Raw genomic sequence first — 27064 nt, forward strand, 5'->3', positions numbered from 1 at the left:
GCGACATGGTATTAGGTTCCTCTCTAAATATATTTGTCTCTGCGATGTCTTCTTTTGTGTCCACCTGACAGACATTTAAATCTATATTTATCAACAACCAGGAAGTAAATTACAGCCTCGCTTTAAACTCACAGGTGTAAATTCATTCAAAATGGCAGATTAATAAAGTCACCTTGGAGATAAACAGTAAGTTAAATTATTGTAATGCTTCAATGATCAATTTATTGTTTCATTAAGATGCAAGAGTTTTTTTTATGAACTGTGAATTTTTTTGGTTGCAAGATCAAACTAAGTTGACTCATTTCAATACTTATGATAAATTTTCAGTATGTTTCTTGAACAAAAATCCTCTTCAAAATACTCTCACTGTATGATTTCAATGGTAGAAAGTGCACAGGAAATCTCTTCATGTCAATAGAATTAAAACAAGAGGCCCATGGGCCACATCACTCACCTGAGCACATCGGCTAGGAGAATGCACAAATCAGATCAGAAATGAAACATTTACTGAGATGGTGTGGTGGGGTGGGAGGGGGGGAAGCTTGAATTCTAATACTACTTGAGAATGCCTCCATATCAATTCTGCAATTGACTTATAGAGAGTTCTTGAGAAGAAGATTTTTAAAGATTTTTCCTATATATTCCTATGTAAAACTTTGATCGGCCATTGTGCCCCACCCTACCCCCGGGGGACATGATTTGAAAAAACTTGAATGTACACTATCTGAGGATGATTCAACATGAGATTCTGTCCCGATGGTTCTTGAGAAGAATACTTTTAAAGATATTGTCTATGTATTCCTATGTAAAACTTTGATCAGCCATTGTGGCCCCTACCTATTCCTGGGGGTAATGATTTGAAAAAAAAAATAAATGTACACTATCTAAGGATGATTCAACATGAGTTTCATCTTTCCTGTCCCAATGCTTCTTAAGAAAAATATTTTTAAAGATTTTTCATATATATATCTATGTAAAACTTTGATCGGCCAGTTTGGTCCCACCTTTGCACGCCACTGGGGTCATAATTTGAACAAACTTGAATGTACATAACTTGAGGAAGACTCAACAGGAGTTTCATCTTTCCTGTCCCTATGGTTCTTGAGAAGATTTTTTAAAGATTTTTCATATAAATTCCTATGTAAAACTTTGATCGGCCATTGTGGCCCCACCCTATCTACACTACCTGAGGATAATTTCACATGAGTTTTTTTTTCCTGTCTCAATGATTCTTGGGGAGAAGATTTTTAAAGATTTTTACCTATATAAAACTTTTAACGGCAATTATGGCCCCACCGTACCCCCGGGGGTCATGATTTGAATAAACTTGAATCTACACTACCTGAGGACGATTTCACTTGAGTTTTATCTTTCCTGTCTCAATGGTTCTTGAGAAGAAGATTTTAAAAGATTTTTTCCTATATATTCCTATGTAAAACTTTGATCGGCCATTTTGGCTCCATCCTACCTCCGGTGGTCATGATTTGAACAATTTTGAACCTACACTACCTGAGAATAATTTCATATATAAGTTTTATCTTTCCTGTCTCAATGAATCTTGAGAAGATTTTTAAAGATTTTTTCCTACATAAAACTTTAACGACCATTATAGCCCCACCCTTGCCCCGGGGATCATGATTTGAACAAATTTGAATCTACACTTCCTAAGGACGATTTCACTCGCGTTTTATCTTTCCTGTCTCAATGGTTCTTGAGAAGAAGATTTTTAAAGATTTTTCCCATATATTTCTATGTAAATCTTTGATCGGCCATTATGGTCCCACCCTACCCCCGGTGGTCATGATTTGAACAAACTTGAATTTACACTACCTGAGGACGATTTCACATGAGTTTTATCTTTCCTGTCCATGGTTCTTGAGAAGAAGATTTTTAAAGATTTTTCATATATATTCCTATGTAAAACTTTGATCAGCCATTTTGGCCCCATACCCCCTGGGGGTCATGATTTGAACAAACTTGAATCTACACTACCTGAGAATGATTCCACATGAGTTTCATCTTTCCTGGCCCAGTGGTTCTTGAGAAGATTTTTAAAGATTTTTTCAACATATCATACTCCTATGTAAAACTTTGATCGGCCACTTTGGACCAACCCTACCTCCAGGGGTCATGATTTGTACGAATTTGAATATACACTACCTGAGGATGATTCCACATGAGTTTCACCTTTCCTGTCCCTATGGTTCTTGAGCGGAACATTTTTTAAAAATGCCATTAATTTTTCACTAATTCATAATTATCTCCCCTTGGAAGAGGGTGTTGCCCTTCATTTGAACAAACTTGAATCCCCTTCACCCAAGAATACTTTGTGCCAAGTTTGTTTTAGATTGGCCCAGTGGTTCTTGATGGAAGATGAAAATGTGAAAAGTTTACAACGACAACAACAAAAACGACTACGACGACAACGACAACAACGACAGACAACGGACAAATTTTGATCAGAAAAGCTCAATTGGGCCTTTGGCTCAGGTGAGCTAAAAAGAAACAAATATTTGAATACATCTTTCCTTCAGCATTAAATTTTTCAAAGAAATAATACTTTTAACACTCTTTCAGATGGCTCTGTCAAAAACACAATTACCAGGTACACCTCAGCACTTTCTAGAGTGTGGTGTTGTAGACTGTGAGAGAAACTGTGAATTCTATTGCAACCTTTGTCACACAAGATTATGTAAACAATGCAGCTATGAACATCAAAGAAGTTCAGAAACAGAAAGCCATGAGATAGTCCTATACCAACAACGAAAACGACAACTGCCCACAGAAAAATGCAAGATCCACCCCACCAAGGATATAGAACTTCTTTGTGAAGAATGTAAAATCCCTATTTGTTCCAAATGCACTGCCACGTCAGCACATAGAGGTCACACATTCACTGATCTGGAATCAATTTATACAGATAAGTTTTCTCATTGTCAAGGAGAAATTGCAAAAATTCATGATTATTTCTTGCCAACATCTAAAGATTTACAGAAAGAAATTAATGGAGATATCACAGAAGTCAAGAAGATAATTGACAACATAAGAACCTCCATGAAGGCTGAAGCAGAGTCCATTAAAAGTCTGGTGGATAAAGTGACATCTGAAAATATGGAAGAAGTGAACAAAATAGAGCAGTCATTACTGGAAAAATTGAATGATCAAGAAACAACGATTGAAAAGTATATTGCCTATCTCAATGACCTGGATAAAAAGTTCCATGTTTATTTGTCCTCTTTAAAACCCACAGAACTTTTCACTGCAGAGGATATGAAAATTGAATGCATACCAGAAACAACAAAACCAGTGATGCCCGTATTTACTGCTGGAAAGTACAACAAAGAGGATATTGCCAAATTACTGGGAAAAAAAACTTTTCCAAACATGAAAGAAGAGATGAGAAAAGTACAGCCCCTGAAAGAAAAAAAATCTACATCATATCTGAAAGCAACAAGCTATCAAGTAATGAAGGACAGTAAACTAACATCTAATATGAAACAAACACTGTCTCTAACTTCCTCTGTCACTGAGGTCAGGAAGTTCACAGTACCAGGTGTTGGCAATGTATGGCATATGTCACTAGATCAGTCAGGCAGACTCTGGATCAGTGATATTGCTGGTAACCTTGTCCAAACAGATCTACAGGGGAATCAGCTACAGAAGATACAAACCAGCAGTATATATGGTTACCACACGGTGACACAGGATGGGGATCTGATCTTTACAGACAAAAACAAGACAGTCATCAATAGGATAACATTGGATAACAATATCACTGAAGTCATTAAAACAGGAGACTGGGTACCACTCAGCATACACTCATCCCACATCAATGGGGACCTGCTAGTGGGGATGAGGAAGATTGGAGAGAGTAAAATCACCAGGTACAATAAGACAGGGAAACAACTACAGAACATACAGAGGGATAACAAAGGACAGGAACTGTATACGGCACCATACTATATAACAGAAAACATCAATGGAGATATCTGTACATCGGATCTTGCTAAAATGGCAGTAGTGGTGGTGAATAAATCAGGACAACATAGATTCTCCTACAAAGGTCAGGGGTCAAGTTTCAATCCCCATGGAATCTGTGCTGATGTCCTTGGTCACATACTTGTGTGTCATCTGCTGAATATTCACATCCTTGATCAGGATGGTCGGTTCTTAACTCTTCTCACTCCAAAACAAGTATCCAGTCCTATTTCTGTATGTCTGGTTGATGAGAATAATCTTTATGTGGGAGAAGCTAACAAAACAGTTAATGTCATTAAATATCTCCAATCAATGAACACAGAATTCATATGAGCCATTTTTCACTTGAAGTTTGTTTATTTTCATTTGTACTCTGTATAACTGAGGATATTTAATGTATTATTTTATCAAAATATATAGGTGTTTAGGATTTAGAATCAAAGAAATTCTGCAGATTTTAGCATATGTAAATTATGTAGAATAATATACATGTATACTGAAAGGAAAAAGAAACGCATAAGAACATAATATGTGAATTTTTTTTACTATGTGACCGAATTTAAGAATTTTGCTCAGCTGTGTATTTTGGTTACTTTGCACAATCATACTGTACTCATTTTTAGCTCACCTGAGCCGAAGGCTCAAGTGAGCTTTTCTGATCAAAATTTGTCCGTTGTCTGTCGTCGTTGTCGTTGTCGTTGTTGTCGTCGTAAACTTTTCACATTTTCATCTTCTTCTCAAGAACCACTGGGCAAATTTCAACCAAACTTGGTACAAAGTATCCTTGGGTAAAGGGGATTCAAGTTTGTTCAAATGAAGGGCCAGGCCCTTTTCCAAGGGGAGATAATTATGAATTAGAGAAAAATTAATGGCATTTTAAAAAAATCTTCTTCTCAAGTACCACTGGGCCAGGAAAGATGAAACTCATGTGGGATTATCCTCAGGTAGTGTAGATTCAAATTTCTTCAAATCATGACCCCCGGGGGTAGGGTTGGGCCAAAATGGCCGATTAAAGTTTTAAATAGGAATGTATAGGAAAAATCTTTAAAAATCTTCTTCTCAAGAACCACTGGGCCAGGAAAGATGAAACTCATGTGGAAGCATCCTCAGGTAGTGTAGATTCAAGTTTGTTCAAATCATGACCCCCAGGGGAAGGGTGGGGCCAAAATGGCCGATCAAAGTTTTACATAGGAATATATAGGAAAAATCTTGAAAAATCTTCTCAAGAACCACTGGGCCAGGAAAGATGAAACTCATTTGGGATCATCCTCAGGTAGTGTAGTTTCAAGTTTGTTCAAATCATGACCCCCGGGGGTAGGGTGGGGCCAAAATGGCCGATCAAAGTTTTACATAGGAATATATAGGAAAAATCTTTAAAAATCTTCTTCTCAAGTACCACTGTGCCAGGAAAGATGAAACTCATGTGGGATCATCCTCAGGTAGTGTAGATTCAAATTTGTTCAAATCATGACCCCCGGAGGTAGGGTGGGGCCAAATTGGCCGATCAAAGTTTTACATAGGAATATATAGGGAAAATCTTTAAAAATCTTCTTCTCAAGAACCTTTGGGTCAGGAAAGATGAAACTCACTTGGAATCATCCTCAGGTAGTGTAGATTCAAGTTTGTTCAAATCATGACCCCGGGGGAAGGGTTGGGCCAAAATGGCCAATCAAAGTTTTACATAGGAATATATAGGAAAAATCTTTAAAAATCTTCTTCTCAAGAACCACTGGGCCAGGAAAGATTTAACTCATAAGGAATCATCCTCAGGTAGTGTAGATTCAAGTTTGTTCAAATCATGACCCCCTGGGGGGTGTAGAATTCAAGCGCCCCCTCCCCCTAGTTTACTTTCAGTTCTGATCTGATCTGTGTTTTTTCCTAGCCAATTGCTCAGGTGAGTGATGTGGCCCCTGGGCCTCTTGTTTCACCTAAAATTGACAGAATATCTCTTATCTAATTTGGTCTGCGAGCTTGGCAACTTTAACGTAGATTTTACTCTCACACGCGTCGTTTACGTAATGTTTTAGCATGTTGATACTGGGAAAATGTAGCCAGTGTTTGTCTAGACTTTCTTACAAACATTCACGTGTACATGTACCAAACCAGATGGATTCTGTAATTTATCCTATATCGAAAATTCGTGGGATTCATCGGGCGGGGGGATTTGTTAGCTTTAGATTGTCGCAGCTACTCTCAACCATTAAGACTACTGTTGGTTGAGTTTAATTCTAATCTTATGAGAAAGATAAATATGGCTTGCCAAATTCTCAAAAATGAGCTAAACATAGTTTAACACTTGATAAACTAGGTTTATCGACTGTAAACTATATTTTACAAACCGTAAACTTTAGTTAACAATTCGTAAAGATTATCGCGTTAATTATGGTTTGCAGATGTAAAATACAGAGATTAACGTTCCTAACTATAGTTTACAGTCCGTAAACTATAGTTTACAACTGATAAACCTAGTTTATCGACTGTGAAACCATGTTTAGCTCATTTTTGTGAATTTGGCGTGCCATAGATACAATGAAGCGCGTAGAAGTGGTAAAATTTTCCATCTGAACGAAACGTTGTGAGTCATGTTTTGAACGTCAATTATAACATAACTACACGCCCATTTCTTTAGAAACGAGAAAGGAATATTCGTCGTAATGTTTTAGGACACTACACATTCCGCGACAAGCAACATGAGTTACACTGAAATGAAGATTTTTAAATAAGAAAGACTTATGTATATAGAGTTCCCGCTTATGTAAAACACGCATTGCAACGGATTTGTACATAATTATGATTTTATTATGTTGATTGGAGTTACTATAACACATGTAACAGTCGAACACGTGCTTAATCGGTGTTTATGTTAACCATCAATTTCATTGGCTATTATATTTATGAAATACCTGTTCTACAGCAATCGCAACTTCTCGGGCCTTTCCGACTAGCGGAAAAACGACCTCGAATGTATATGGTAGACGCAATTACAACCCTCCCTTTTCACGATCTTTGAAATAAATGCATGGAGACCTTTTATCTGTGGAATATGGAGTTTAACTTTATTCAATGTAATGATATTACCTACAACATACTATAGAAGGGACTTCTAACCCAGTCTATCTAATATTTGAATAAACAGAAAATGTATAAATTTTTAACATCCGGTGATGTTAATACATTCGAGGTTGTTTTTCCGACCTCTGACGGAAAGACCCGAGATGATGCGATTGGTTCTACAGGTATTCGATTGAATCATTTGACCGAATTTTCCTTTCTAAAGACATGGGCGTGTCTAAAGATAGCTCAAAACGTTCCATCCAAACAGAAAATTTTACCACTTCAATGCGCTTCATTGTAAATGCTCTGGTGAACTCAATGCACAGGAGAATCAAGGCTGTTACCGATACGCAAGGGAGAAGATGACAATTTAATTTTCGGGGGTATCAACATAAATTTCAATAACCCATAAATTATCAGTCAAAGTCACACAAAAATTTTGATAACTTGTTGATTAAAGATGAATTAAAATGTTTGATAACAATTTTTGAAAAAACATAGTCAAAATAATAGTTTTAATTTAAATCAAGAGTTTACTACGCGTTTCTTTTTCTTTTCAATTTCTTTTCAATATATATAAAGTGACTAACTGTCTGTATTTTTTTTTTAAAGTTGTGATCATCCAGTATGTTTTCAGGTAAATCACCATGATGCATAAAATTCAAGAAAAAGTGCATCACAAAGGCACAGGATACATCAATTAAATATTGTTCAATGAACATGAGCAGATTACAGTGCAAGGAGGAAAATCTTGTCAACCAAGATACAAAGATTACTTCCATCTGAACAGCTGCTAAATGTTTGAAAGTGTCTCCCCTGTGTTGTAGTAACTAATGAGAACAATTAATACATCAAATATCTAAACTGATTGTGTAAGAGTTTTACAAATGGCCATTTTTAGTTTCGTTACTTTTTTAAAAATAAAAATGAACAATGCTATGACATAATATAACATCAAGACAATAATCATTTTTATCTTTGACTGTAAAACTGTCCTCTTATTGAGATATATTACAAACAGCAATTTATTGTGGGGGTATATGAAAATCAAGAATTATGTTACTAGTATACAATGTCAATTTTATTTCATAATTTTTATTAATTTTGAAAGTAATGACTAGCAAATATAGAATAAGAATTATTAAAATTTGATAGATGCTTGCTTCATTCCTGTTTTATCTGAGACGCTATTACAGAAATCTTTTAACACTAAAATCATCAAATTAATATCCTGTTAGACAGTCAGACAGATGCTTTCATCTAAACTCTTCTTAAAACACTATTTATACCCCTGTTCCGAAGGAGAGGGGGGTATACTGTTTTACACTTGTGGGTCTGTCCGTCCGTCTTTCCGTCTGTCTGTCCGTAACACATTTTTGTCGCAGTTTTCTCGGTAATTACTCATCGCAGATTCTTGAAATTTGAAGACAATCTTTCTTATGCATGCCATATATTGGGATTAATTGTCCCCCGCTTGAAAAGTGGGGGATATTAATTTGGGTCTGTCCGTCCGTCTTTCTGTCTGTCTGTAACGCTTTCGTTTCCACACGATATCTCGAGAACCCTTTGAGCTTTCGCAATGAAAATTTGCAAAGAAACTCCCTATGGACTAAAGAAGAAACCTCTTGATTTTGAGGTCAAAAGGTCAAGGTCATAAATTCGAAAATTCGGTCTGTTATAACACTTTAGTTTCCGCGCGATATCTCGAGAACCCTTTGAGCTTTTGCAATGAATTTTTATATAACAACTCCCTTTGGCCTAAGAAAGACCCCTATTGATTTTGAGGTCAAAAGGACAAAGTTCAAGGTCGTAAATTTATGTCTTTCTGTATGAAACACTACCATTCCCGGGCGATATTTCAAGAATATTTTGAGCTTTTGCAATGTAATTTTATACAAAAACTCCCTTGGACCTCTCTCACTCCTCTCAAAGTGTCCCGTCCCGTTTGTTTTATTAGTATTCATTGTATGATATGTCGCTATTTTTAGCACAGGGGCATGGGGAGAGTTATTACGTATAAAACAGGTTCTCGGTGGACTTTATATTCTAATTACATCTATTAGAACTGTTTAATAAAGGTTAAATTAGACACCATGCATTGTGTAAAATTTTGACAATATCGAACGTAAATATATACATGTATGTGACTTCATCTTTGCATATATTTTTTCCTAAGTTAAAGCGGCTCCGTGGTCTAGTGGTATGTCTCTCGCTTCACATGTAAGAGGCACCGGGTTCGAATCCCAGATAATCCATTTTATTATACCCCCCGCTTGAAAAGTGGGAGGGTATATAGTGATCGGTATTTCCGTCCGTCTGTTACGCTTTATCTCTTATCCGCAACTCCTCTCATACTACTGAGTGAAATTTAATGAAACTTTCACAGAATCTTTATTACATATTGCCATTGTGCACCTCCTATTATACATTTTTATTCGACACGTATTTTAAGTTTCCCATAGCAAAACATGGACATTGCTATTATATGTTTACCTATGACGTCACATATAGAAGCTTCTGGATAACATTTGATAGGATGAGTTATTCCTCTTTACACATTACCGTAAAACAATATATAGCAACACATGGACATTGTGGGAGGCGGGGGTATCATTTAGTGAGCTCATTGCTCACAGTACCTCTAGTTTTTTTTTTTCGAAATACTTTTTTTTTACTAACTGATAGTATTCAGCATGTGAAATGAAAAAAATTATGAGGTCTGGCTTGTACAAATCATTACAGTGTGATAAATATTCCATATAAAAAGAATCTTCTATACACATAATAAAGAATAAGCAATCAAACCTTTATATCCATATTGGCATACTTTATTATACCCCCCGCTTGAAAAGTGGGAGGGTATAAAGTAATCGGGATTTCCATCCGTCCGTCCGTCCGTTTGTTACGCTTTATCTCTTATCCGCAACTCCTCTTATACTACTGAGTGAAATTTAATGAAACTTTCACAGAATCTTTATTTCATATTGCCATTGTGCACCTCTTATTTTACTTTTTTATTCGACACGTATTTTAGGTTTCCCATAGCAAAACGTGGACATTGCTATTATATGTTTACCTATGACGTCACATATAGACGCTTCTAGATAATATTTGATAGGATGAGTTATTCCTCTTTACACATTACTGTAAAACAATATATATAGCAACACATGGACATTATGGGAGGCGGGGGGTATCATTTAGTGAGCTCATTGCTCATAGTACCTCTAGTTTGCTTCAGTATACATATACATGTATACATTTAATAATTCTACAAATTCAGTCAAGGGGATCCGACCCCCCGACCCCCGAACTGTGCATGGTTTACTTTTTCCCTTAAGCGGGGGACACCAATTCTCTGAATTAGCTTTTTTTTGTTTAAATCTGATGTCAACTTCCTGTTTATCCGTGCGTCTGTCAGTTTCATACATAAAAAATTTTTGTCGCAGTTTTCTCAGCAACTACTCATCGTAGATGCTTGAAATTTTAAGTCAATCCTCTCTGAGGCATGCAATATGGTGGGATTCATTTCTGTTTAAATCTGATGTAAACTTCCTGTTTGTCTGTGTATCTATCCGTTTCATATATATGTTTCATGCATAACAATTTTCGTCGCAGTTTTCTCAGCAATTGCTCATCGCAGATGCTTGAAATTTAAAAATAAAATCTTCTCTGAGGCATGCCATATGTTGGGATTAATTTCAGTTTAAATCTGATGTCAACTTCCTGTTTGTCCGTCAGTTTCATATATGCTTCATGCATAACAAATTTTCGTCGCGGTTTTCTCAGCAACTACTCATCTCAGATGCTTGGAAATTTAAGACATTCTTCTCTGAGGCATGGCATACCGTGAAATTCATTTCTTTTTAAATCTGAGGTCTACTTCCTGTTTGCCCGTGCGTCTGTCTATTTCATTCATGTTTCATACATTACAAATTTTTGTCACAGTTTTCTCGGCAAGTGCTCATTGCAGATGCTTGACATTTAAACACGCTCTTTTGTGAGGCATGCTATATAGGATTCATTTCTGTTCAAATCTGATATCAACTTCCTGTTTGTCAGTGCATCTGTCCGTTAAATAAATTGACAAATTTTTGTCGCAGTTTCCTCGGCAACTACTCATAACAGATGCTTGAAATTTTAGTACATACATGTACTTTGTTGAGGCATGCAGTATGATGGGATTTATTTTTATTTGAATTTGATGTTAAATTCCTATTTATCAGTACATATACCCGTAACGTTTATTAACATGATGTTGTTTATTCACATCAGAGCGGGGGTATTACTAGTGAGTATGGAACGCCGTCACTGCCTTATAGCAGAACACTACTATTGCATTGTGTCAACCTTCCATTACATTATGTCAACTGTTTATGACATTAACCCACACTACTATTGCATTGTGTCAACCTTCCATTACATTATGTCAACTCTTTATGACATTAACCCACACTACTATTGCATTGTGTCAACCTTCCATTACATTATGTCAACTCTTTATGGCATTAACTCACACTACTATTGCATTATGTCAACTCTTTATGACATTAACCCACACTACTATTGCATTATGTCAACTTTTTATGACATTAACCGACACTACTATTGCATTGTGTCAACATTCCTTTACATTATGTCAACTCTTTCTGACATTTACACATACTACAATTTTATTTCGTCAGCTTGCATTTCGTTATGTTTACTTTTCATGACAATCTTAGTTTTTATTAACTGATGTGAAAAGCTCATGCCATACTGTGCGCACTCTTCTACATTATGTCGATTCACTATTACGTTATGCGAACACGGGTATCCTCGGCCTTTATATGAGCATAAAGTATTTTCCGCGTTCCGCAAGCACTAAAAATGGCGGAAGAGAAAACTGTCGTAGAAGAGATTCTCAGCGATTTCGGAATGACATCTTTAAATGAAAACTTTAAGCGACAAATGATTGACAATCTTGAAACATGCAAAGCCTTAACACTGCGACTGTGAATTAAAGTCACGTCGAAATTCAGTGGTGTTTACCTTAATCTGATAATTAAGTAAAATTAATCAAATATTATGAGTCGTGCAGCAATCTTTTTTTTTTCTTTTTATTTTGAATTTTTTTTTTTTTTTTTTTTTTTTTTTGCTTTAATTTTTTTTTATATGTCTTAAACTTTGTAGGACATTGCATTAGTTTCACATAAAGTTTAGCTGAATTAAGTAGAAAACTTTTTTCTATAAAACTATAAAGCCTGAGAGCTTCTCCGCTTTCCGCGACTGATAGATTTTTGTTATAGAATTCTGGCCCTGGAATGATTAAAAAAAATTACTAACTCCAGTGACGTAGCATCATTTTTTGAAAGAGGAGGTCAGCCAGAAAAAAAAAATCATTTACCCGAAAAAACTTGACAAGCCAAGAAAAAGAATGTCCAAGCCCGAAAATCCTATTTCGGGGAGAGTGGTCCAACTTCAATCAGTCCTATTTTTTCCAGATATATTACATTACCCTTAGTGGACTATACTTCAACAAGAAGTGGGGTGGGGGCTGTACAGTTTCAACGAACATTACATTTTCTATAGTAAAACTATGTCTGGGAAAAGAGGGGGGTTGATATTATGTGCCTGTAATTTGTCCTAATCAATCAGGACCCCCCCCCCTTCTTACCAGTCATTAAAACACGGTCGTCAACATTCATAATATACTAGATATACAGCTTTGAGATAATATAAATGTATTTTAACATCAGGTAATGAACTTTTGGAATCAACATGATAAAGAGTTAACACAATATAAAGATATTTTTAATCACATAAGAAAGAGTTGACATAACGTAATTATATATCCACATCACGGAATGGAGTTTTGACTTAATGTAATAAAGTGTTGATATAATATAACGATATGTTCACATTATGTTATACACTTTTTACACCACGTAATAAAGCACTGACATAAAGGTAAGGTGTGTTCACCTCACATCATGATGCCCTCGCCGTAAAATAAAGATAAATCCATATCACGTAATAATGCTTTGATATAATAGAAATATACACTCTCAAAAAGGAATGGGCTTTTGACTTCATGTAATGATAAGTTTAACTATAAAACACAATTTACTTGACGTAATGCAATTTTGACCTCACATATTAAAGAAATGAAATGATGTAAAGAAATATTCATTTATTGTAATAAAGTTTTAGCACAATGTAAATACATTATCACTTCACATAATGAATTTTTAACTTCAAGTTATGAACTGCTGACATAATGAAAGGATGTATTTACTTCATGTAATGCAGCATTGACATGATGTTAAGATATATTTTCATCATCCCATAAAAAATGGACATAACGTAAAGATATGTTCACATCATGTAATGATAAACTGAAGTAATAAATGCATAGTTGTATGCTATAAGGCAGTGATGGCGTTCCATAAGTGAGCATTGGATAACATATTTCTTGGGTTTTTTTATCATCATACACATGGGACAAGTGGAACTTCTCCTAATTATTATTGACAGGACAATGCTTACTACAATTATCTCAACAGTTTGTCTGATTGATGTCCTGGAGTAAAAAGATTTTTCATATATGCATTTATCTTTAAAATATTAGCCCCTCCGGTTGGCACCCGGGGCAGGGGCCATGGATTCTATGATTTTACTTCCATACAACCATTTAATTACAGTATGCTTTGTGCTAAAATTGGTTGAAATTGGATCATTGGTTTCAGAGAAGAAGCTGAAAATCTTTTAATGTTAACGGCCGATGGACTAAAACAGATAGCAATAGGCCTACTGTGTAAACCAAGGTGACCTACAAAGGGTAAAGACAACAAACAGATAATAATTAAAACTTCAAACAATATAAATCTGAGAACTTGACATAAACACAGAGCCCTCCTGGATATTCAAGACGTGTTCAGGTGCTATAAGGAGGAGTACTGTGATATTTTAATTTGTAGGAATCGATGCCTGTGATAGGCAGAAATTTGTTGGTTCGTTGGTACTTGATTTTGTGAATATAATTTGTATTCAGCAGATTTAATGAATAAACATATTGATTAATTGTTTGGCTGGACGTTAATTCATGGATAAGGGTGGGCCACGAAAGTCACAAACATGAGAAGTATGAAACAATTCAGAACAGTGATAGCTTTTTGCTAAAATAATTATTATAACGGCCATAGAATTCACAAAATGGTGACTTTAAACAAGTTCTTTGAAATCTTTCTCTCCAGATGATTGAAAAATTCTCGAGACGGGCGTTCCACAGCATACAATCAATCAATCAATAATTTTCTAAAGTACTAGCTGTACATGAATCAACAATTTATTTTAAAATTTTGAACAATAAAATAAACCAAGGAGACAAGTCCCACCTTTGTACAATACTTAAATCATAATCATAAATAATCATAGATAGTCATCTCCCAAAGTTGTGTCACTCTGCTCTACTTTTTTTCAAAAACTTTCCCTTTTCGAACAATGCTATTACATATACTGTCTTGATCGATTATAAACTTGAATTCTCAACCATTTCAAAACTTTGTTCAAGTTTTGCAGATTTGATGTTGTAACTTTTGCATCGTCGCAAACCACGGCCAAAATGTACGATCCTCTCCCATTCTGGCCGTGATTGAATGAGAAGAGAATATTTCGTAGTTCATTAAAATATCAACCAATACGAGTTAAGCATATATAGTCGGATAATGAACTTTGATGTGACCTTTCAATACCCAATCGCAGTGCACGAATATTTCTTGTATACTGCTGATGTAAATTGTTGACTGCAAAACTTGTCAGTGACTGAATGTGACGTCACAATAAAGAGGCGTGAATATTCAATATTACGACAATTTTTGTGGTCAAGCAGCCACGGATAGGAGAGAGCTATATGTGGACTCCGTACCGTCGCTTGACACGATGAGGACCCTAGAGACCCATAAATTATGCAATCAATCAGGGACACACAAGTCTGAGACTTTCTCCACAAAATCCATTGAATCTCCCTAAACCACAACAAAATGCCTTCATTCAAAACACCAAAGTATTGAAATTGGACATATCTATATTTCTGAATAAAATTTTTAAACGAACTTTTTACATAACTTAAACAACTACCTTTCTTTCCTTAAAAATATGTCTTAACTTGAACTGACTAAAACACTTATTTACTAAAACACGTATCTTTCTATTACCTGATCAAAATACCTATCTGTTCCTTACCTGACTAAAACACCTATCTGTTAATTACCTGCCTAAACTCCTATCTGTTCTTAAACTGACAAAAACACCCATCTGTTCATTACCTGACTAAACATCTATCTATTTATTACCTGACCAAAACTCCTATCTGTTCGTTACCTGAACAAAAAACCTATCTGTTCATTACCTGACTAAAACACTTATCTGTTCATTAACTGAACAAAATACCAATCTGTTCACTAAATGACTATAACATCTCTGTTCATTACCTGACTAAAACATGTATCTGTTTATTTCCTGACTAAAATACCTATCTCTTTATTACCTGACTAGAACACTTATCTGTTCATTACCTGAACAAAATACCTATCTGTTCATTACCTGACTAAAACACCTATCCATTCATAACCTAACTAAAACACTTATCTGTTCATTACCTGACTAAAACACCTATATGTTCATTTCCCGGCTAACACATTTACATGTTCATTACCTGACTAAAACATTTATATGTTCATTACCTGACTAAAACACCTATCTGTTTGTACCTGACTAAAACACCCATCTGTTCATTACCTGACTTTAACATTTATCTGTTTATTACCTGACTAAAACATCTATCTGTTCAATACCTGACTAAAACACCTATCTGTTTATTACCTGACTATAACACCTATCTGTTCATTTCCCGGCTAGTACATTTACATGTTCATTACCTGATTAAAACACCTATCTGTTTATTACCTGACTAAAACATGAATCTCTTCATTACCTGACTTAAACACTTATCTGTTCATTACCTGTCTAAAACATATATCTGTTCATTACCTGACTAAAACACCTATCTGTTCAATTCCCGGCTAGTACATTTATATGTTCATTACCTGACTAAAACACTTATCTGTTTATTACCTGACTAAAACACCTATCTGTTCATTACCTGACTAAAACACCTATCTGTTCATTTCCCGGCTAGTACATTTATATGTTCATTACCTGACTAAAACACCTATCTGTTTTTTACCTGACTAAAACATGAATCTTTCATTACCTGACTAAAACACCTATCTGTTCATTATCTGATCAAAACACTTATCTGTTCATTACCTCACAACACCAATTTTTTCTTTCCTGATCAAAACAACTACATGTACCTTTTCTTTGAATCTAAATTTTGTGTCTTCTACTATCTTCAACTCTTCAAAGTACTGCTTCTGTGGTGCTTTCTTCTTTAGTAAGTGTACGTTCTGGAAATCATACCATCCAAAATACCCCTTTCTCTCAAATTAGATGGTTGTCTTTGTGGTGCAGTTGTTGGTGCATCTGCTCTAAAGTTCTAATGTCACTGTGGGACGTGATAACTGGTCCTTTGATTGAGAGTATGAAGGATATGGAGATAAGGAACAGTATTCAATATCAAAGTCCATAAAACAATACAAAACAGGAGCAGAGCAAACACGGACCTCTAAAACATCAGAGGTGGAATCAGGTGCCATACAGAAGTGAGCACCCCTGCTGACCTGTCACAACCGCCGTATGCTCCTTGTCATGATCGAGAAATGACGAAAAAATCCGTCGTCAAATCAATGTATAAACAATGGACTAACAATTAGTATGAAAAAGGTCAGTCACCATTTGACTCAACAATAAATTGTATTTGCTGACAAGGTCATTGTATCGACCAAAGAACTTACAAAATGATGGCTTTAAACGATACTGCTGATATTCTTAATTCATCAACTTGTTTGTCAATAATTTACCTCGTTGTAGATATTGTTCATACTTAGAGCATGCTTTTGCGTATAGAATCAACTGAGATATATAAACAGGTGATGAAGGTACTATTGCTGCATAAGTAAGAAAAGTTGACGATAGAAAAGTTGAAGTCATCATGTTTATCATAGAGCTTGGTTGTTAGATAACCATTAACGTCTTTTTCAAGTAATATATCCAGGTATGAAACAGATATGTCAGACTCTGTGGTATCTTTTTTCTCAAGCTCACTATATAAACCGAGGTCCCGTGTCGCTGTAGGTGCTAACACTAAAATACCTCTCACTGCTCAATGGCCTTAAATGCCAAGTATACATCAGAGAGTGAAAAATTCTCGAGAGGGACGTAAACAACAAATTAACAATCACAGTATATGTTTAATCAATGTATTAAAAATTTCAACTTCTTTTATCTTTTGGGAGACATGAATTAGTTTGTCAAGTCAGTACAGTCTGCAGAAATGTCTTTGCGACTTCCCAAGGTAACTAGGTTAGAAGTCACACTAAACAATGTCTCAAAGACTAAAATTGCCACCAACTCGAATTCATAAATATAGGTAGATACAATCAGATACTTTGATATATTACAATGTATTCCTTAATTACGTACTGTAAATAGCCTTGTTTTGTGTTTATGAAGCAGCATGCCATTAGGTTTAATTGTAAATGTTATCATTTCTGAGATCTTTTTCTATAAACAAAATACACAGACATTTAAATCTATATTTACCGACTAGGAATTAAATCAACAGCTTCACTTATAACTGAAAGGTGTAAATTCGTCTAAAATGGCTTATCACTAAAGTCACGAAATTGGAGATATACGTACAGTACGAGGGGTGATCAAAAAGTTCGCCAACTATCTCTATATTTACTAAACCACAACCCAGATAGCAGGATGTTATTGGACATTCGTTGGGCCAACAATGCTCTTCTTATGTTGGGCCACCGTATTCTTTCAACATTGGGCCACCGGTAATTTGCTCATCGGCCCTTAATCAAACCAACTTGTTGGCTTATTGTTGGGCCAATGTAACAGTTAATATTGGGCCACTTTTGGGCCAGTGTATTCTTTCAATATTGGACAAACGTCATTTTTGTACAGTTGGGCCATTGTTACCAATTAATGTTACTCATTTGCTCTTAACTGGTTGTTCTTAAAATAATACTAAAATGAATTCCTCCATTTTGTTTACTTACACAAAAAAAATGTTTCTGGCATCTGCATCGTATTTGTTACCGACAAAAGGGCACAGAAAAGGGTAGAACTACAGTATGAGGTATGTAACAGTATATAACAGAAAGTAAGGCACTGTCACTTTTATCTGATCCCACTCCCATGTCTCCTCTTCTCTCTCCCGAGTCTCCTTTTCCCCCTTCTTTTCTTCTCTGTCCGTTTCTTCCTCTCCCATCCCTGTCCTTGGCATACCTTAGCCATTCTTTAATTGTGTTTTCAATGTCTTTTTAGAATCTCCAGTAGCACTAAAATTGTAGTATTTGGTACTTAATACATTTGTTACATTTTTCAGTAAATAGTAAACATACGATTTAAATTTACAAGTATATCACTATATGTTTAAGCTGTCAATTAAGGAATAACCGTCTTTTTTGTTTCATGGTGTGATTAGGTAATTAGCCTGTATGATGAATGCATTTATGCATAAAATTTCTACGCTTGATCATCATCATCACACCGATTTTGATTCAATGTTGCTCCATATGAATCATTATTAAAAGTAAAATACATGTATAGAAAATTTATCGGTACACTGAAAAAATTTTAAATGAAAGAACCAATTTATGTTTTAATATTGAATAAATTTAATTTTAACTTAAATGTGTTTGATCATGTGTTCGATGTTAAGTGTATATAAGTAAAATGAGTGGTAGACTTCGGAAAATTATTCCCCTGGACACAAATTTAAATCCAAATTAAGGGGAAATTATTTATTGTTAATTTATTGTTTAAATGTTTTAAAACACATTTGTTATCTTATACATACATTTATTTTTCTTGTATATAAACAATAAATTTAATCACTGATAATTTATTTTGTTTTGATAAAGAATTTAACAAGCTTTGTAAATTTATTTTCGCTAACTTGTATTTTCAAGTTGGATTTGTGGTAGATTTATTTCTGATTGTAGAGACTATCGGATTTGTTTATATACAGATTTGTACCAATGTTTGGCCCAATGTTGGTCCAATATATCGGGCCAACATTGGGCCAATGAGCAGGACGACACTGGGCCAGGGTAATTTGCCAACATCGGCCCAATGATCTTGTTGACGTTGGGCCAACATTGGCCCAATGTCGCATTTATTGGGCCAATATTGGCGCAACGTTGGGACAAAATCTGTAGAAATAACACTCTACATTGGGCCAACATCTGGCAAATGAACAAACTTACATTGGGTCAATGTCATTTGCCAATATTTGCCCAATGTAACCGAAGACATTGGCCCAACCTTGGCCCAATGTTAGCATGCTATTTGGGACAGTGTTGACCCAACAGCACCTGGCCTTTGCACTTCCCCGTGTCTGATTTACACAGATTTGTACACGATATCGTTTTAACTATAAACGTTAATTAAGATGTGTCGAAGCAAACATAGTATAAATACTTAAAAAGTGGATGCAGATATGCAAGGTATCAGTCTCATTACGCTCGTGTCAGATTAAAAATGGCGCGGATATTACAAGTAGACCGGATGTTGTCTACCCAAGATGCTCAGCCATTTTCATGGTATTGGGCCAACGTTGGGCCGATGCCAATCCCTCAGCAAATATTTTCTCTCATGATAAAAGTTTTATGATATAACGCCAACAGTTCGTCCAACATACGTCCCGTTATACATAACCAACTATCAATATTCCACGTTGGACCATCGTTGGCCCAATAAAGATATAAACCAACAACGATAATACAACCATTTAATGTAAGATTGGACCAACGATGTTCTGCTATCTGGGATTCACATCCTGTTCCTGAGAACTTTTAATTAACATTTATTCATTCTTCTCTAAATTCTCATGAATACAACGCTCACGAAAAAAGTCATAATTTTAAGCGTTTTCTTACAAATAAATAAGCATGCACAAAAATATAGAATAAAACAATCTTTCAAGCTGTGATCACATAAGTTCAAAGTTAAAATGTTGAAAATATCATATCTAAACAAAATCAGTTTTGCAATGAAAAGCATGGACATAGAATGTCCTCTTAATTATTTTAGAATGTGCATCTAAATTAATATTTGGAACCAACGTTGTCCCAACTTAAAGCCCAGCAGCTAATTATAAAATTGACACCATCATTTAGTTGGCAGTATAATAATTGGGCCAACGTTGGCCCAATGTACTTATTCCATTTTTGAAACACCTAAACAAAATAACACTCGTGCTAACATCGGGCCAACGTTGGGCCAACATAGTATTACCAACTTTATAAGACATTTTCTTTAAGGGTGTATTACAAACATTAGGCCAACATTGGGCCAACATACTACTACCAACTTGATAAGACACTTTCTGTAAGGTTGTATTACATACATTTGGCCAAAGTTGGGCCAACATACTACTACCTACTTTATAAGACACTTTCAATAAGGGTGTATTACAAACATTGGGCCAACGTTGGGCCACACTACTACCGACTTGATAAGACACAGTCTTTATGGGTGTATTACAAACATTGAGCCAACATCAGCATCTTTCCTTTCTTGGAAAGTAACTTGAATGGAAGTTGCTTACGTTGGACCAACATTGGACAAACGTAGGAATTCTGTCATGGTTGAGAAGGTTGGCATGGTAACATTGGTCCAACGTTGGCCCAACCTTGTTCCCCCAACGCCAACCATACAACCTTTTACCAATGTAGGCTCAACATAGTCATGCTATCTGGGAATACAGATCAGAATGAAATTTGGCACACATAAAGTCATACACATGTTCTATAAATAGCATATGTAATGGAACGTTTTTCCCCGTGTTAGTGACGTCACAATGTGAAAATGACGTCATAAGGTAGATCACTTGTGACAAAAAATGGTTGACTCAGTCTTATTCGAGAAACGAACGGCTGTAAGTTAAACGTATATCTTGGAAATTCCTTTGTAGAAGTTTATAATAATTTGTATATGGTTTGTAAAGACAAAAGACTTGCCAGAACCTTTGTCATTAATTGGATTGAATGTTTTAGTGAAGGAAGGGAGATGTTTAAAAATTATGATTGTTCTGTTACCCAGTGAAAGCAAACTGGGAGAGAGACGTGTCCTTTGTTAAGCAATTTGATATGAAAGATCGCCAACTTACAGTCAGAAAAATAGATGAATATCTTTACAATAATATAATTAACAAATCCCTAAAATATCGTTTACTTAATTTAGGCTTTAGACAAATCAGATATGATAAAGTGAAGGCACCCATACTTCATCCAAGTAAAATAAACGACGCTAAAAAGGCAGGGTTTTGACTTGGGTTTTGATGGTCACCATGCTCATTCTGCAAAAGGATATCATTATCCACCCATACTATTGCCAAGATTAGGCCATTTCTAACAATTGGACTGTTTTTGTTGGAAAAAATAATTTGCATGGTAAGAAATACAAGAGTCGGAAAAATTTTAAGCTTCTATGACAGAACGCTAAGGAGCATGTCACGTGACCGCCTATATTACGTGATCCGCGCTTGGGCAGAATGGTTGCAGATGCGCATTAAAATCGGAGATGACTACTTTGAAACATTTTCAACACTGTAACCCTATATCATTTCTCTTTTGGAAGTTATTCAATTAGTTCGGGAACTTTTTGATCGTAAGTTAAATAATTGTAATGCTTTGATCAATTTATACTTTCATAAGGATGCTAGTATAGAGTTTTTTTATGAACTGAGTCCTTACTTGTACGATTAAACTAAAATTACTATTTTCAATACTTCTAATAAATTTACAGCATATTTTTAAAGGAAAAATCCTCTTCAAAATATCTGTATATTTTAATGTTTAAAAAATCACAAGAAATATAGCTATTCAAGTCAATAGAATTACAAGAACAGATATTTAAATGCATGTTTCCATCAGAACATCATTAAATTTGCCAGAGATAATGTTTAAAGACTCTTTGCAGATGGCTCTGTCAAAAGCACAATTACCAGGTACATCTCAACACTTTTTAGAGTGGGGTATTGAAGAATGTAAGAGAAATTGTGAATTTTAATGCAACCTTTGCCACACAGGATTATGTAAACAATGCACGGACAAACATAAAAAAAGTCCACAGACAAAAAACCATGAAGTAGTCCTATACCAACTACGAAAACGACACCTGTCCACAGAAAAATGCAAGATCCACTCCACCAAGAATTTAGAACTTCTTTGTGATAAATGTGAAATTCCAATTTGTTCCAAATGTACTGCTACCTAACACATTCACTGATCTGGAATCAATTTATAAAGAGAAGTTTTCCCATTGTCAAGAAAAAAATGCAAAAATTCATGAGTATTTCCTTCCTGTATGTAAAGATTTACAGAGAGAAATTAATGGAGATGCCACAGAAATCAAGATCATGGCCAACGTAAGAACCTACATGAAGTCTGAAGCCGAGTCCCCTTAAAATCTGGTGGACTCATTAACTTCTGAAAATATCGAAGAAGTGAACAAAATAGAGCAGTCATTAATGGAAAAAATAAATAACCAAGATTCAATAATTGAAAAGTATATTACCTATCTAATGACCTGGATAAAAAGTTCCGTGTTTACATGTCCTCTTTAAAACCTACAAAACTTTTCACTGAAGAGAACGTACAAATCCAACCCATACCAGAAACAACAAAACCAGTGACGCTTGTATATATGTATTTATTGCTGGAAAGTACAGAAAAGAAGATATTGCCAAATTAATGGGAGAGATAACTTTTCCAAATATAAAAGAAGAGAGGAGAAAAGTAGAGCCCCTGACATAAAAACATTCTACATCATAACTGAAACCAACACTGTCTCTGTCTTCCTCTGTTACTGAGGTAGGGAGTTCACTGTTCCAGATGTTGACGATATATTCCATATGTCACTAGATCAGTCAGGCAGACTCTGGGTAAGTGAATATGCTGGTAACAAACAGATCTACAGGGGCATCAGCTACAGAAAATAAAAACCAGTGGTGTAAATGGTTACCACACCGTGACACTGGATGGAGATCTGATCTTTACAGACATGGACAAGAAAGTCATTGAAAGGACAACACTGGATAACAATATCACTCAATTCATTGAAACCATACACTGGATACCATTTTGCATACATTCCTCCCACATCAATGGGGACTTACTGGTGGGGATGGTGACAAGTGGAGAGGCTAAAGTCACCAGGTACAACAAGACAGGAAAAGAACTACAGAACATACAGAGGGATAACAAAGGACAGGGACTGTATAGTGAACCACAATACATCACGGAAAACATCAATGGAAATATCTGTACATCAGACTATGATAAAAAGGCAGTAGTGGTGGTCGAAGTAAACCAAGAAAACACAGATTCTCCTACACAGGTCAGGAGTCAAAGTTTCGTCCCCATGGAATCTGTACCGATGTCCTCGGTCACATACTGGTGTGTGATCTGCAGAATATTCACCTCCTTGATAAGGATGGTCAATTCTTATCTCTACTAATCACACCAAAACAAGTATCTCATCCCGTTAGTGTATGTGGATGATGAGAACAATCTTTATGTGGGACAAGATAACAACACAATTAACATTATTCAACATCTCCAATTAATGAACACAAAATAGTGTGCTACTGTATTTTTCACTAGAAGTTTATGTATCTTTTATTTATTCTCCGTATAATGGCGGATATAATTATTCAATTATTTATTTTACAGGTGAGATGGGATTTTTGAATAAAAATGACTGCAAAGCCAAACTATGAAAATAAAAGGCTACTCTACTTAAAGCATCAAATGAAAAAAAGTATGCCTTACTATTGCTGAAACAACTTAGATATCTTCTCATAAATTTATATGAGATGTTCAACTTATAATCACGAGAAAAAATTCTCATTATTCCAAGAAAATTACATGTATCATTGGTCCCTGTCAGTCTGTTCTACTTGGTTTTCTGGAATTTTTCTAAATGTTTGCAGATATTGAGCTGAATTTTGGTATGTGAGTGTATCTTGATGAGTTACAGATCAAGTTTGAATTTCGTTTCACTTCATTGATTTTTGACAGAATTATGGCATTTTTAATTTTTCATAATGGTTTAAGATTGGGTTCGTGCTGCGCTAAATTCTGAAGGTCAACATAGTAAATATGAAGCTAGAAAAGACATAAAATTTGCATACTGTAAAGTGACATCCTAAATAAAAAAGGGAAACCGGTAGGGAACATGTATTGCTTATGCAATACTCTCAGAATGCTTGTTTGTATTCTGCTCTCACCATGTCCCAATCCATATATAAAACTGTTTGGTATACCATAAACGTTTCATTTATTTTGTTTCTATATGATACATCTTAATATCGTATCTTTATACATTTACCATGTACCATTAGAATAATTCAATGCTGAAACAGCATCTGCTAGTAATTCAATGACTCTCCATTCCCTACATAATAGTATCTTTTTTTATAAGGTCAAAGTATTAAAAAGCATTAAAAACCTCCACAACCCTTTCTTTAACATTTCTCACTGTGGCTATATATGCAGCCTACATCAGTTTGTGATACAGTGGTAGTCAAACATTGGCATTTTAGATCTGAGCTGCTGTATATCACTGATACACTGGTGGTCAGGATAGTTACAGTCTTTGACAGGTCTCACAACATAGCTCTTTTCTCTGTCACGTTTGTCTGTGTTAGCTTTCTTCTGGGGAGGTTCCACTTCATCACCCTTCCCATCTACCTGCTCCACTTCTGGGTTTCCAAGAACCTGGAGCACGAATAGCAGATTAAAATCAAATGTGAAATATCTTTTTTTAAGAACTTGAAACACATTTTAGGGGTAGGAGGGAATATACATATATTAATAAACAGCAACAAGTTTAACTCTGAAACCTCTCCGCGTTTTAACTCATATAAATCTCTAATTAGAATGTATTTTTAATAAAGGGTTTTTAGAATGTGAAAGAAAATTGTGAGATTTTAATACCTGAAAGCTTATCCTTTTCTGATTTTCTCCCAGATACTGTTTGTACCAGTTCCGCAGGTCTTCTAGTGTTAAAGTCCTCAGTATAGCTACCTAGAGTAAAAGCAAATCAAAGCATATGAACCTTCATACAGAATACCTACAACAAATGTTATAATAGAACTTCAGACTTTCAATGTGTAATAAACTTTTCAGAAAACATACATAAAACTGCCCTTTATAAATAAGTCTTACAATACCGACCTCTTTCTCTAGTCTGTCAAACACGTAGTTTTGTTCCTTACACTCCCCCCAGTATCTGTTGACTTCCTCCTCTAATTGAGTGTCCTCTGTAAGTTTGACTGCTATCAGAGACTCCACCTTAAATATACCACAGGGACTTCAGACCAAGACAACAAGGATCTTAAATATACCACAGGGACTTCAGACCAGGACAACAAAGATCTTAAATATACCACAGGGATTGAGACCAAAACAAAAAGGTAGTGAGCTTGCTCAAACAACTGAATTTAATTTGTGCTGTACTACTTTATAGCAATTACCAATGTATCAAACTCCTCTTTGGACATTTCATCCAACATCTCTTTGAACTTGTTCAGGAAATCCTCAATATGGTTGTCAACCTCATGCATCCTACAAAAATTATAAAAATGTAGTTTATCAATTTTTTAAAATTTGTCATAAAAATTCAATTAACTGTGGTAACAATTAACCAAATCAATGAAAAATACTCTTTATAACATCAACTATCTAAACTCAGAGGTGATTACCGATTTAAAAAGAAAAAACATTGGCACTATATGATTGTTTTGTATCAGTAACTATTTTATATTAATATTTATTTGCAGTGGGATAAATGTAAACTAAAGTCTGGTATACACAAGTAATAAATCTTACGTAAACTTCTGGGCTTGGAACTGGACTGTTACAGCGAGTCCCATGATGCCACTGTGACCAGGTTCTGACAGTATACAGTGTATCCCAGTTGTAGTTGTGTCCTCAGTACGTCAAAACACGGCTCCTGCATTCTTAACTATAAAAAAGAAATACTGGTTTTTTACATGTGGAGTGTAAAACACAAGATCCCATGTATATCAATGTCAGAGAACATGGCAAAAGACATCAAAGTTAGACTCCATGAACTACTCAGACTAAACCTTTGTTGAAGCCTATACCACTTAAATCTAAGAATTTGTTGATGACGGTTTTGACTGAACCTTATGCCACTTACATCTAAGAGTTCATTGAAGACAGCTTTGACTAAACGTTATGCCACTTACATCTAAGAGTTCATTGAATATAGTTTTGACTGAACATTATGCCACTTACATCTAAGAGTTCATTGAATATAGTTTTGACTGAACATTATGCCACTTACATCTAAGAGTTTGTTGATGATGGTTTTGACTGAACCTTATGCCACTCACATCTAAGAGTTCATTGAATATAGTTTTGACTGAACCCTATGCCATTTATATCTAAGAATTTGATGATGTCGGTTTTGACTGAACCTTATGCCACTTACATCTAAGAGTTCATTGAATATAGTTTTGACTGAACATTATGCCACTTACATCTAAGAGTTCATTGAATATAGTTTTGACTGAACCCTATGCCACTTACATCTAAGAGTTTGTTGATGATGGTTTTGACTGAACCTTATGCCACTCACATCTAAGAGTTCATTGAATATAGTTTTGACTGAACCCTATGCCACTGTTATGGGTCAGAATAACCCTAAATGCCAGCAAAGATCAATCACACAGTTTAAACTTAACAATAATTTATTTACAGTAATATACAAATCATTAAGTACAAACTTAGCAAAAATCTAAAAATACATACATTAGAGTGTCCGTTGCTGCACACAATGTCCCAGTGAAATTATATCCCAGTAATACCTCAATGATGCT

The 27064-nt window shown here is 35.2% G+C and overlaps 2 protein-coding genes across 2 annotated transcripts; one reads left to right on the top strand and one right to left on the bottom strand.

Moving 5' to 3' along the window:
* The first annotated feature begins 167 nt into the window (after positions 1 to 167).
* Positions 168 to 4311, top strand: LOC134270998 (uncharacterized). Its single transcript, XM_062753267.1, has 2 exons — positions 168 to 186; positions 2578 to 4311. The coding sequence occupies exon 2, from the start codon at positions 2578 to 2580 to the stop codon at positions 4309 to 4311; it is 1734 nt and encodes a 577-aa protein (XP_062609251.1). The 5' UTR covers positions 168 to 186.
* A 20184-nt stretch (positions 4312 to 24495) lies between these two features.
* Positions 24496 to 26184, bottom strand: LOC134270999 (nardilysin-like). The gene is made up of 5 exons (XM_062753268.1): positions 26049 to 26184; positions 25694 to 25784; positions 25395 to 25511; positions 25155 to 25244; positions 24496 to 24935 (listed from the first exon to the last, which is right to left on the bottom strand). The coding sequence occupies exons 1-5, from the start codon at positions 26090 to 26092 to the stop codon at positions 24720 to 24722; spliced, it is 558 nt and encodes a 185-aa protein (XP_062609252.1). The 5' UTR covers positions 26093 to 26184; the 3' UTR covers positions 24496 to 24719.
* Positions 26185 to 27064: the final 880 nt, after the last annotated feature.

This window comes from Saccostrea cucullata, unplaced genomic scaffold (genome assembly GCF_032062105.1).
Source record: "Saccostrea cucullata isolate Sc308-1 unplaced genomic scaffold, CSIRO_AGI_Scuc_v1 ctg8574, whole genome shotgun sequence".
Lineage (NCBI taxonomy): Eukaryota > Metazoa > Mollusca > Bivalvia > Ostreida > Ostreidae > Saccostrea > Saccostrea cuccullata.